Below are 13,852 nucleotides of genomic sequence, written 5' to 3'. Positions count from 1 at the left end.
TTTGTTCCAATTCACTCTATTCCTTGCATGCCTTTCACCCTCCTGCATGTTCAGGCCCCAATCGCTCAAAATCTTTTTCACTCCATCCTTCCACCTCTAATTTGGTCTCCAACTTCTCGTTCCCTCCACCTCTGACACATATATCCTCTTTGTCAATCTCTCCTCACTCATTCTCTCCATGTGACCAAACCATTTCCAATTCACTCTGTCCCTTGCATGCCTCTCACCCTCCTGTATGTAGGCCCTGATCGTTCTAAATGATACTATCTCATACTTAACCAGCATATACCACCAAACCATTGAAAAGCACATACCACTAGAACAGAAAAAAAAAAAGAGATATAACCCAAACTTCTCCCCACAATGACATCCCTTATAAAGCAAAGAAACCAACTTGCATAGAACCATTTACCATCAGTAGAAATTAGGGAACAAATCCAAACTTGAAATTATGCCATCACTAACCTTATCACTAAAAGACAAACTGAAAACTGGCACTCCTTCCTTAACATGATAAACCATAAAATCCATATCAGCGAACTTTGGCACAGCTTAAAGAAAATCCACCCGTACTGCACCGAACCATTCCCCACTCATGAAGCACTCCTGTTCCTTTTCAGTGACACCTTCTCTCCCAAAGAATACACAAACACTCATGAGATGCTGCTCAAAAATCAGCTGCAAACCAATCTCACCCCTATACAAGAAATTTATGAAAAACATACAGAAGATCCATCTAGAAACAGCTGTCCACTAACCTTTCACTTCCATTAATGCAAACCCCTATACAGGAAATTTATGAAAAACAAACAGAAAATCCTTCTAGAAACAGCTGTCCACTAACCTTTCACTCCCATTAATGCAAGCAATGCAGTTAAAGCCTTAAAGAACTCTCCTGCCATATACACTGACATTATATCAAGTGTTCACTTAAAACACTTTTGGCCCAGTTCCATTTCATGCACTTACAGACATCTTTACCCACTCCTTGCTAAACAACAAAATTCATAACATTTGGAAACTTGCTAATATAATGCCAGTCTTAGAGCCCTCTGAACCACCTAACTCCCCCACCTCTTACCACCCTAAATCACCACTGTCTATAGTATCCAAACTCTGTGAAATACTGTTCCACAACAGAATGTAGCAAAATATCCTACTGTCTTTTACATACCAAGACCTCAGACCCTGCCACTGTGCCACCACTCTACACTGACTTCACAGCACATTCTAGTGGCTTCTCTCACTCGCAACCCCCATTTTGCACAGTACTACAGATACACCACTGATTTTCTGGCACTCTTGGTTCCAAAGCCTTGCTGGATTAACCATTTTGCCAGACCAACCATGGTCACATAATAACAATTCATCAACGCACCCCTAACCCACTAATTATACATCTTCCATGTGTCTAGAGTATACCATGGACTGCAAGAAATTTAAATTAGATAATTATTAAATGTTTGAGCACCCTTAGATTGTTTGAATCCTGTGGGGTCTGCTTCCTCCTCTGTTGTTAATGTTTTCCTAGGTGTGCATCACCAGAATATGCAGTTTCGTCTGCATTATACACCTGCTCAGGACTGAGGTGCTTGTCAGTTACAACTTTCGCAAATTTGTCCACATACTCAGCAGCTCCTTTATGATTTGCAGACTGCTTTTCTCAGCACACTTTATTCATGGAAATTCCATGACGCTTCTTGAATCTTTAAAGCCATCCTTCACTATAGTCACACTCATGTTGTAATTTCAGTCCTTCATGGAACAACTTAGCCTGGTCCATTATCATGCTACCTGACAAGTCCACTCCATCACACTGACGCTGTCGAAACCATTTCATCATCACTCGATCGTGCTCAGTACTCTTCCCATCTTTCATAGTTTTTCTGATAATCATTTGCTTCTTGGAATTGTTGTCTACATAGAATTTCAGTATTTTCTCCCTTTGCTTCTTTATATCATAAACAGTTGATGAACCAGTACTGTAGATGTCGCACAGCTTACACTCCGAAACACCACAGTTCATTTTTTACGACAGTTCTACTTTATCGTGGATGGATATGGACTTCTGTTTACGTTTGACACCACAACTGATACTTTCACATGTCTTAGAAGCCATAGCTAGGGTTAGATTTAAGCAAAATAAGCTAAGAATCTCACAGAATTGCAGTATCACCACCAACAAGTGCAGTGTAAAGAATGTAAATAAGTGTGCCCTACACACAATGCCATCTGTGGCTGCCCAGTAAACTAGTCTGGTGGCCACGGTAATTTCAAGTTCCCTCACGTAATTTTGCCCGGGCTAAAGGTGGTGCCGAACCATCAGTTGCTAGAAATTCAGTGGTGTACCTGTAGTAGTAGTAGGCATTAATAAAGCATTTCACATTGTCCCTTGACACATCCTCACTCAAAAGTTAATTTTACCTCTCTCCATATTGATAAAATGTGGTTGGCCAATTTCATAGCCAGCTGCCATACCAGAATCAGTCACAGTTGTTTTACCTCTAAAACCATTAATCTTTACATTATAGTTCCCCAAGGAATAGTTCTTTCTCCAACCTTCATTAGTCTCCTCCTGCATGGTCTCCCATTACCTCAGGCAAACCATACCTTGAAGGTTGTCTCATATGCAGATGACCTCATAATCACATGGCATCCTGAAACCACAGCAGCAACAACAAATATTCATCACTCTATTACACAGTTGGAACAATAGCTCACCCAAACAGAATGTGTGCATCCTCACAGATGCCAATCCAGTTCACACCCTTCAGTCACCTTGAATGGGCAGTCACTCCCACTGAACAAAACACCAACCATTCTGGGCATCACATATGGCATACTTATTTCACTCACTTCTCTCACTAATATCACAAATGCAACACACAAACTGAGTGCCCTGAGAACATTAAGTGGCACCAGATCTGGAGAAGAAAAAGAATCTCTTAGCATCTTTTGCAAACAAACTATGTTTTCCACTCTAAAGTATGCTCACCTTCTTGGTCTTCTACCCTCTCATAAGCAGTTATAACATCTGCAGACTACTTAAAACAGAGCACTCAGAACAAATTCTTAACACTTACACAGTGAAAGAAAGATCCTGCCAATAAAGTCCCACCTCAGCATGTTCAGTACTCAGTTCTTTATAGCAGCACTAGACCCATGCCGCTTCATAACTTACCACTAACCTCTAAGCATAAGTAAAAAGCCACCCTTGCATCACACTTCAGCAGCCTCTACTCAGAGATTCACCCACCCCCAGTGAAAGCAACACTGATAAAACACATACACACTAAAATGACCCAACAAGCACTTAACAGGAATCCTCTGAACTCAGTCTTAAACACTGCCCCACTTTGACATCCATCCATATGCAACCACCCCCAAACAGAGTTACACTTTCCCATTCATGCTCTAGACATCCCCTATCCCTCCAGTATGACAAACATTTATCTAGCACATCCCAGTGACCACTTTGGGTTGGCATTCACAATCCATGAATTGTGAACTCCAAGCTACTAGTAGGAGGTGAGTCATTGGCATTAGTCAAATGGCAGAGTGTGAACCTGTCAGATGAGCAAGTTGCTTTGAATACCTAGGGGCATTTGCAAGAGGTGAACAGAGGCTGATGCCTCCTCACTATATCATAAGGATAGGAAGAATCCTGACCCATATATTCCAAGGGAATACACTTCATGCTAGTGACACAGTATCTCTTAGGAAAAGCTTTTTATATGTTTTCAAAACCTATAGTTATGTTTCCAAATAACCAGAATTACTTTAATTAGGAATTATATATTCAAAGCTTATCTGTTGTGATATATAAGTACCCTCAAATTGTATGGGTTGTCCTGATTATGAGTGCACATCAAAATATTTGTAAAAGAACAATGTCATGTTAAATACTTTCTGAATGCTACAGAAGGTAAGTATTGTTTTTTGAAACATTTTTTTTACCATAGATGAGTAGAATTTTTGATGAAATCATTTTCATATATTCATTCATATATAGGTTTTCCTAGATGGTTCTGAAGTTACTGATCTGATAAACGATGTCTGTGAATTTTTGCTGGATTCACAGTCTTATTTTAAGTTGTAACATTGTAAATGAGGAATGTGGTTTTGACTAATTAACAACCTTTCTTAAGTGTGTTAGTTCAGTAATGAGATATAAAGACAAAACAATATGTACTTAATTGATAAGACTGATAAAGGGGTTTCATGTCTTGATGACCATTTATTGTATGTAATTGATAAGCCTGATAAAGAGGTTTCATGTCTTAATGACCATTTATGTTTTATTGATTATATGTATTTTTATATGGATGATTGAATGATGCTACGACATTTAGGAAACATAATTAACCGCATTATTTATAAATATTTATAAATACAGGATAATTTACAGCTTTGATGATGAAATGGAAACTATCTTCTGTAATTTTAAATAATTCACAGCATTAATGAGGAAACATTCTGGAGGAACTATTTCTACCGTGTGGGACTCATCAGGCAAAGCACAGAACTGTCATCACTTGAAAGGGAAGGTGTAGATGCTGCTAACAAGACCTCTGCTGATGGAGACAAAGGTATATATATGGCAGTTGTCATTGTTTTCAGTCTGCAATGTAGTGGTTCAGTTTCATTTGCTTATTACTGTACAGGCATTCTGTAGTATATGTTTGGTTTGTGTTTCTGAAAACCTGAACATAAAGAAAATGATTGTTTATCAAAACATATTTATCTGTAATATTCAGATATACTTACTCTCCTGCTTTAGGATCCCATTCTTTGGGGCTGTAGCAGCTTTCAGGGAGCTGGGCACACTGACTAGGCAGGAGTATAGGTCAAGAAGTGTGGTAATGTTGTGTGTATGTCCATGTGATGTGAGTGAAGGACAACAAAGAGTAAGTGTTTAATTATTTTAGTATGCAAGTTGTGCATTGAACATGACAAGTCTTTTGAAATGTTAAACCAGTACTTGTAATGTTGGAAAGATGGGTGGTGTCTAGAATGTACGTGAGAAAGATGTAACTCACATGTGCCTGGGGATTGGCAATCTGGAAGAGTAAAGAAAGAACATTCTTTCCTCAAGATAGCGTAAGGCACACTTTAGGCAGGTTGATGGTGTTTACACTGTTATAAACACTAGTCTCAGAGACCAAATCACCCTGAGAGCATCAAATGCTTGTACCCACAGTACACCTTAGCCATGTATTGCCTTTGAAAATATATGAGAGAGAGAGTAAAAGAGAGAGAGAGAGGTTTTTTTGTAGTTTCTGTACTGTTTGTTGTGTTTGCATTTGACAGGATGGATGACCAGGCAAGTGAGGTGTAGTTTAAAGCAGAGAGAAGGAATGGTTTGTAGAGAATACTAAGAGATTTCAGTTTTATAACCTAAGATGCATTCCAAAGAAAAGATAACCTGATGCAAGACCTAGTAACATAATACTTTTCAACATGCTGCAAGACTGCCAAAGATTTTGGTGTTATTGTTTCAAATTCACAGCTGATGTATGATTCCATATCTTATCTATAGATATCACCAGCAGTAGAACAACATAGCTGAAAAGAATATCTCTTATCTCTAATCATTGAATTGTCAAAGAATCTAATTGTATCATTAGTGCAGGAAGCCAGATTTATTTGTAAACTATTGCAATCAATTTTATAATAAAAGAAATAATTTTTCATGTTGGTTCCCAGTGAATGTTGGTTTGCGGCAGGGGTGCATGATGTCTCTATGGTTGTTTAATCTGTTTATGGATAGAGTTTTTAGGGAGGTGAATGCAAGCATTTTGGAGAGAGGGCAAGTATGCAGTCTGTTGTGGATGAGAGAGCTTGGAAAGTGAGTCAGTTGTTGTTCGCTGATGATACAGTGTTGGTGGCTGATTCGGGTGAGAAACTGCAGAAGCTGGTGACTGAGTTTGGTACAGTGTGTGAAAGAAGAAAGCTGAGTAAATGTGAATAAGAGCAAGGTTATTAGGTTCAGTAGGGTTGAGGGACAAGTCAATTGCTAGGTAAGTTTGAATGGGGAAAAACTGGAGGAAGTGAAGTGTTTTAGATATCTGGGAGTGGATTTAGCAGCGGATGGAACCATGTAAGCAGAAGTGAGTCACAGGGTGGGGGAGGGGTTAAAAGGTTCTGAGAACGTTGAAGAATGTGTGGAAAGTGAAAACGTTATCTCAGACAGCAAAAATGGGTATGTGTGAAGGAATAGTGGTTATATGGTTACGAGGCATGGGCTATAGATAAGGTTGTGCGGAGGAGGGTGGATGTGTTGAAATGAGATATTTGAGGACAATATGTGGCGTGAGGTGGTTTGATCGAGTGAATAATGAAAGGGTGAGAGAAATGTGTGGTAATAAAAAGAGTGTGGTTGAGAGAGCAGAGGAGGGTGTATTGAAGTGGTTTGGTCACATGGAGAGAATGAGTGAGGAAAGATTGACAAAGAGGTTATATGTGTCAGAGGTGGAGGGAACGAGGAGAAGTGGGAGACCAAATTGGAGGTGGAAGGGTGGAGTGAAAGAGATTTTGAGTGATCGGGGCCTGAACATACAGGAGAGTGAAAGGCATGCAAGGAATTGAGTGAATTGGAATGATGTGGTATACTGGGATGGACGTGCTGTCAGTGGATTGAACCAAGGCATATGAAGTATCTGGGGTAAACCATGGAAAGTCTTGTGGGGCCTGGATGTGGAAAGGAGCTGTGGTTTCGGTGCATTACACATGACAGCTAGAGACTGAGTGTGAATGAATGGGGCCTTTGTTGTCTTTTCCAAGCGCTACCTCTTGTGCACGCGTGTGGGTGGGAGAGGGGGGTGCCATTACATGTGTGGCGGGGTGGCGACTGGAATGGATGAAGGCAGCAAGTACGAATGTGTTTTTTTTATTATTATTTTGCTTTGTTGCTGTCTCCCACGTTTGCGAGGTAGCGCAAGGAAACAGACGAAAGAAATGGCCCAACCCACCCCCATACACATGTATATACATACACGTCCACACACGCAAATATACATACCTATACATCTCAATGTACACATATATATACACACACAGACACATACATATATACCCATGCACACAATTCACACTGTCTGCCTTTATTCATTCCCATCGCCACCTCGCCACACATGGAATACCATCCCCCTCCCCCCTCATGTGTGCGAGGTAGCGCTAGGAAAAGACAACAAAAGCCCCATTGGTTCACACTCAATCTCTAGCTGTCATGCAATAATGCCCGAAACCACAGCTCCCTTTCCACATCCAGGCCCCACACAACTTTCCATGGTTTGTCCCAGACGCTTCACATGCCCTGATTCAATCCACTGACAGCATGTCAACCCCGGTTTACCACATCGATCCAATTCACTCTATTCCTTGCCCGCCTTTCACCCTCCTGCATGTTCAGGCTCCGATCGCTCAAAATCTTTTTCACTCCATCTTTCCACCTCCAATTTGGTCTCCCACTTCTCCTCGTTCCCTCCACCTCCGACACATATATCCTCTTGGTCAATCTTTCCTCACTCATTCTCTCCATGTGCCCAAACCATTTCAAAACACCCTCTTCTGCTCTCTCAACCACACTCTTTTTATTTCCACACATCTCTCTTACCCTTACATTACTTACTCGATCAAACCACCTCACACCACACATTGTCCTCAAACATCTCATTTCCAGCACATCCACCCTCCTGCGCACAACTCTATCCATAGCCCACGCCTCGCAACCATACAACATTGTTGGAACCACTATTCCTTCAAGCATACCCATTTTTGCTTTCCGAGATAATGTTCTCGACTTCCACACATTTTTCAAGGCTCCCAGGATTTTCGCCCCCCTCCCCCACATGGCATGAGAAGCGTGGGAGGTGGGTTGATTAGAAAGGGTAGTGAGAGGTGGAATGAAGAAGTAAGATTATTAGTGAAAGAGAAGAGAGAGGCATTTGGACGATTTTTGCAGGGAAAGAATGCAGTTGAGTGGGAGATGTATAAAAGAAAGAGACAGGAGGTCAAGAGAAAGGTGCAAGAGGTGAAAAAGAGGGCAAATGAGAGTTGGGGTGAGAGAGTATCATTAAATTTTAGGGAGAATAAAAAGATGTTGTGGAAGGAGTTAAATAAAGTGCGTAAGACAAGGGAGCAAATGGGAACTTCAGTGAAGGGCGCTAATGGGGAGGTGATAACAAGTAGTGGTGATATGAGAAGGAGATGAAGTGAGTATTTTGAAGGTTTGTTGAATGTGTTTGACGATAGAGTGGCAGATATAGGGTGTTTTGGTCGAGGTGGTGTGCAGAGTGAGAGGGGTAGGGAAAATGATTTTGTAAACAGAGAAGAGGTAGTAAAAGCTTTGCGGAAGATGAAAGCCGGCAAGGCAGCAGATTTGGATGGTATTGCAGTGGAATCTATTAAAAAAAGGGGGTGGCTGTATTGTTGACTGGTTGGTAAGGTTATTCAATGTATGTATGACTCATGGTGAGGTGCCTGAGGATTGGCGGAATGCGTGCATAGTGCCATTGTACAAAGGCAAAGGGGATAAGAGTGAGTGCTCAAATTACAGAGGTATAAGTTTGTTGAGTATTCCTGGTAAATTATATGGGAGGGTATTGATTGAGAGGGTGAAGGCATGTACAGAGCATCAGATTGGGGAAGAGCAGTGTGGTTTCAGAAGTGGTAGAGGATGTGTGGATCAGGTGTTTGCTTTGAAGAATGTATGTGAGAAATACTTAGAAAAGCAAATGGATTTGTATGTAGCATTTATGGATCTGGAGAAGGCATATGATAGAGTTGATAGAGATGCTCTGTGGAAGGTATTAAGAATATATGGGTGGGTGGAAAGTTGTTAGAAGCAGTGAAAAGTTTTTATCGAGGATGTAAGGCATGTGTATATGTAGGAAGAGAGGAAAGTGATTGGTTCTCAGTGAATATAGGTTTGCGACAGGGATGTGTGATGTCTCCATGGTTGTTTAATTTGTTTATGGATGGGGTGGTTAGGGAGATGAATGCAAGAGTTTTGGAAAGAGGGGCAAGTATGAAGTCTGTTGTGGATGAGAGAGCTTGGGAAGTGAGTCAGTTGTTCGCTGATGATACAGTGCTGGTGGCTGATTCATGTGAGAAACTGCAGAAGCTGGTGACTGAGTTTGGTAAAGTGTGTGAAAGAAGAAAGTAAAGAGTAAATGTGAATAAGAGCAAGGTTATTAGGTACAGTAGGGTTGAGGGTCAAGTCAATTGGGAGGTAAGTTTGAATGGAGAAAAACTGGAGGAAGTAAAGTGTTTTAGATATCTGGGAGTGGATCTGGCAGTGGATGGAACCATGGAAGTGGAAGTGAATGAATATGTACATGTGCATATATGTATATGTCTGTTTGTATATGTATGTGTACGTTTGAATGCATAGGTATATATATATATATATATATATATATATATATCCCTGGGGATAGGGGATTAAGAATACTTCCCACGTATTCCCTGCGTGTCATAGAAGGCGACTAAAAGGGGAGGGAGCGGGGGGCTGGAAATCCTCCCCTCTCTTTTTTTTTTTTTTTTTTTTAATTTTCCAAAAGAAGGAACAGAGGGGGCCAGGTGAGGATATTCCAAAAAAGGCCCAATCCTCTGTTCTTAACGCTACCTCGCTATCGCGGGAAACGGCGAATAGTATGAAAAAAAAAAATATATATATATATATATATTTTATTTTTTTTTTATTATACTTTGTCGCTGTCTCCCGCGTTTGCGAGGTAGCGCAAGGAAACAGACGAAAGAAATGGCCCAACCCCCCCCCCCCCCATACACATGTATATACATACGTCCACACACGCAAATATACATACCTACACAGCTTTCCATGGTTTACCCCAGACGCTTCACATGCCTTGCTTCAATCCACTGACAGCACATCAACCCCGGTATACCACATCGCTCCAATTCACTCTATTCCTTGCCCTCCTTTCACCCTCCTGCATGTTCAGGCCCCGATCACACAAAATCTTTTTCACTCCATATATATATATATGTGTGTGTGGGCGTGTATGTATATACATGTGTATGTGGGTGGGTTGGGCCATTCTTTCGTCTGTTTCCTTGCTCTACCTCACTAACGTGGGAGACAGCGACATAGTATGATAAAAAATATGATAAAAAATTATTAATCTTTATATTTTTCATTTGTTCATTTGTGTGAACATGATCTGTAGACATGTAAATAATTTTCATGATATATAGAAATACATATATGAAATAGAAATACATAGATGATATATCTAGGTTGAGTAAAATCACATATAAAAAGGAAACCATGAAGTTTGCAGTATATTTTGATGTATGAAGAAAGAAATTACATCAAGAAGATCTGTAATCATCTTATATGAATAAGGAGCATTCATGCCACCAGCTCGGGCCCTTTCCCTTCAACTCACTACCAATATAGAGAAAAGTATGCTACTTTTTTCTGCATATTTTCTATAGTTACATATGATGTAGATATATTTTGTAAGGGGAGAACTTTTTTCCCACACTGGGTGAGCATCATTTCTTGTGTGCATCACATTTTGAGGGTTATGATGTTATTTTGACCATCTCGAAAGCATGGCATATGATCTCTGAAAGTATATGGTAGTACTCTTGAAATACAAAAAATCCATTATAAAATAAATGGACAAATACTGTAAGTGAAGTGTTTATTGCTAGAGGTATTTCAAATTAGGATACAAAAGATATACATTTTGATAATGAGCATTGATGTTAATTTGTGTGTCAAAGTGAAGGGTTTGAATGAAGATATTTTCACTTTATGAAATGATTTAGCACGCTGGACAAAAGTTGAGGATGTGTGTAAGTGAACTGAAAGGCTGTATGAATTTGACAAGCCTTAGGTAGATGGAATTGAAATTAGAGTTGATAGATAGAAACCTTTAGAGTAATCTTGAGGCACCAGGTGATTGCATGTTGATTCATTGTGGCCCTGTGAGACTTTATTTTTCCCCTAAACAGGCTTTGGTTTTCTTAGTGTAAATATCTCATCAGGAACAAAGGGTAAGGATGATGATGTGGAACACCCAGACAGCCCTAGCCATGGAGGAGACAGTGAGTTTGTCTCGGACTCTTTCCAGCCATCATCTACAGATCTAGAGGAGGTGAAACGAGGGATCTCCAACCTGACTAAACCCTCTGGTAAGCTGGGCATACAGAATCCTAATTAGATGGGTTGAGCCAGGAAAAGAAAACATTCATTAATAGAACATTCTCTGGTTGACATTCATGGATTGGTGCCAGATTAGATTTACATATTTTCAATTTGAAGCAGTGGTCTTACAAATTGTGATTATGTATTTGATGCTACTTTTGATGACATTTTACATACATACAATCTCAACAAAAAAGAAAACCTGATAATTACTATTTGAAATAAGACCTTCATGCAACAGAGTTTTTTGCAGAGCAAATCTTGTTACTCGTATGGTGAGGCAAAAGCATCTCTGGTAGTATGCTACAGTCTTAGAAGTCTGATGACATGATTTGCTGACTCTGTTACCAAGAGGTATTGAGAGTTGGGATATAACTTTTTTCACTGTCCTTGTGTTAAGAGTGATGTTTTTGCTGTTTCTGTTCAATGTGATATTTTTCATCTGCCTGTAGCTAACCATGGGTCCAGAGAAGTTGTCCCAGTAAGAAGAGGCCCATAGTTTTGCTGGAATTGAGAAAATGAGTCTATAAGCAGGCTTTCAAGACACTGGCAGTGCCAATTTCACCATTCAGACACTTTTTTCTTTCATCTAAGTCATCCATCCTTGAAAAACTGAGTCAAGGTGACCGAGGAAGATCATAAGGGAGACAGATGTCTTGATAGGGATGGGTTTTACACCTCTCATTTTATCACATAATCAGTCACCATACTGGTCTTCTTAGGTTGACTAGACCCAGTTTTTCAGGGAGGGATGATGAGATGGAAGCAAAAGAAATGCATCTGCATAGTGAACTAAGCCCTACCCATTCATATTGAAATATCACTTGTAGATGTATTTTCTTACTTCCCAGCAAGAATTAAGGCCTTTTCTTCCTAGGCCAACTTCTTAAGACTTATGGTACGTTTATCTTAGAGGAAAGGTTTCCCCCAGAATAGAAATAGTGAAAATATCACTAAAAACAAGGACATTGAGCAAAAGGTTCATCCTTATGCTATCAATACCTCAGGGTTACCAAGGTAGCAAATCATGCAATCTGACTTCAAAGACTGGACCAGCTGCTGCTGGTAACACAACATCCCCACCATAAGCAACTACGGAAAAACCTCTGTTATCCAGTATGGCTGGAAAATTTGCCATTTGGGATGACAAAATTTCCAGTCATTTGAGTTATTTGAATATCATTTATTATTCAACTATTGTAATATTTGAAAAATTTTTATATAGAGGAAATGTTGATATATGAAAGCAAATGCCTTTATCATCTGCTGCTTGGTGATGTCATAAATAGTCGACATGCTAACATTGAAGTCCTTCATAAGTGCTGCCTTGGACATACCCTTAGCCAGCCTTTTGTACAACTCCATCTTCTTTTTGAGGTTTGAAGTGTAACTCTTTCACCTTATGTAAGAAGTTGATGCCTGTGAGGAGCTGTCTGGCAATGGCCTGAAAGAGACCATTGTCCACAATAGTAATCCAGGGTGCACAAAACACACAAATGTACAAGACCAGCACACAAAACCTCATTAGAAGGTGCATGAGGGATGGTAAACAATCACCAACATCACTAAACACTGGGTGTTTAGTACTTATCTCTGTGAGCAGTGCATACATGATTTAAAATGATTTTACTTTCTTTTTTAATTTTTTGATTTTGGATATTAGAAATTGAAAAAAAAAAAATTGTATTGAATGTTTTGTTTCCTTAAATCAAGGATAACAGGTTTTGCTGTAATAGGATTTGTTCTGTAAATAAACCCTGACAATGAAAGCAGCCCACTCCGCTTTTTTTTCAGTGACAGAAATGGAATCACTGTGTCAACGTCACTTTAGGGGATTGCCTCGTATATTAGGTTTTAATGCTGCTTCAGGATTTCTTTCTCTCTTTAGTTGAAAGATAACTAACAATGAATAAATTTTCTGAAATATTTGAAATGGATATGGGATTTTTGAGATTGGATAGAAAGAGGAATAAGTGCATAAGAAGAAAGATAATTGAAATGGATTTTGAAATTATTAATTTTGATATTTTGTGGACACAAAGAGAGTTTAGATGTTGGAAGCTGATCAGATGAATACTGGGAGAAGAAAAGCAACATGAGCTGGAGGAAGTGAATGAGGAAATTTAAACAAGTAATGGACCCGTATGAATCTGTACACTATTGTGTATAGTTTTCCTATTACTGTAAATTATGAATGTGCTGCACTTACCTTTTTCTTTATAAGATGAATACTTCATTGGATTTGGATATTCATTACCACTCAGTATGAAGAGAGTAACATAAAGAGATGTAGAAAAAAGGACCTCTGGAAATTTGAATTGTATTGCAAATCTCAGTTTTCACACTTCACAGACAATAGTTATAAGAAGAATGATGAATGCAACATATGTGAATTAAAAAAGATGAGCTCACTGTAAAGTTTACAAGGTTTTCAGTATTTTGAATGATTTGTACAGGAATGATAAAATGTAAGGAAATTGTCAGAGTAGGATTTTGTACTTAATACTGCATAGGCATTTAACAGTATCCTTGCAATGAGCTATAAGTCCTGTGCATTTTTGTTTGAGGTCATATCTGTTCCAAAACAACAGGAAACTGCAAAAAGGAATATCATAATTTTAGAACCAGTGTATTTTCTGGGTTTTCATTGAGATTTTATGTTGAAGGTTG

At 39.4% G+C, this 13,852-nt stretch overlaps 1 protein-coding gene across 9 annotated transcripts in view; it reads left to right on the top strand.

Moving 5' to 3' along the window:
• Positions 1-13,852, top strand: part of Sap47 (Synapse-associated protein 47kD) — a 237,540-nt gene that overhangs the window by 184,204 nt on the left and 39,484 nt on the right. For all 9 annotated transcript variants that reach the window (XM_071663769.1, XM_071663770.1, XM_071663771.1 and 6 more), the window contains 2 exons: positions 4,459-4,589; positions 11,023-11,169. In XM_071663769.1, the coding sequence (XP_071519870.1) occupies positions 4,459-4,589; positions 11,023-11,169 (278 nt within the window). The remainder of the gene's footprint in view (positions 1-4,458; positions 4,590-11,022; positions 11,170-13,852) is intronic.

Source organism: Panulirus ornatus, chromosome 7 (genome assembly GCF_036320965.1).
Source record: "Panulirus ornatus isolate Po-2019 chromosome 7, ASM3632096v1, whole genome shotgun sequence".
Lineage (NCBI taxonomy): Eukaryota > Metazoa > Arthropoda > Malacostraca > Decapoda > Palinuridae > Panulirus > Panulirus ornatus.
This window is presented reverse-complemented; position numbering and strand designations above follow the sequence as displayed.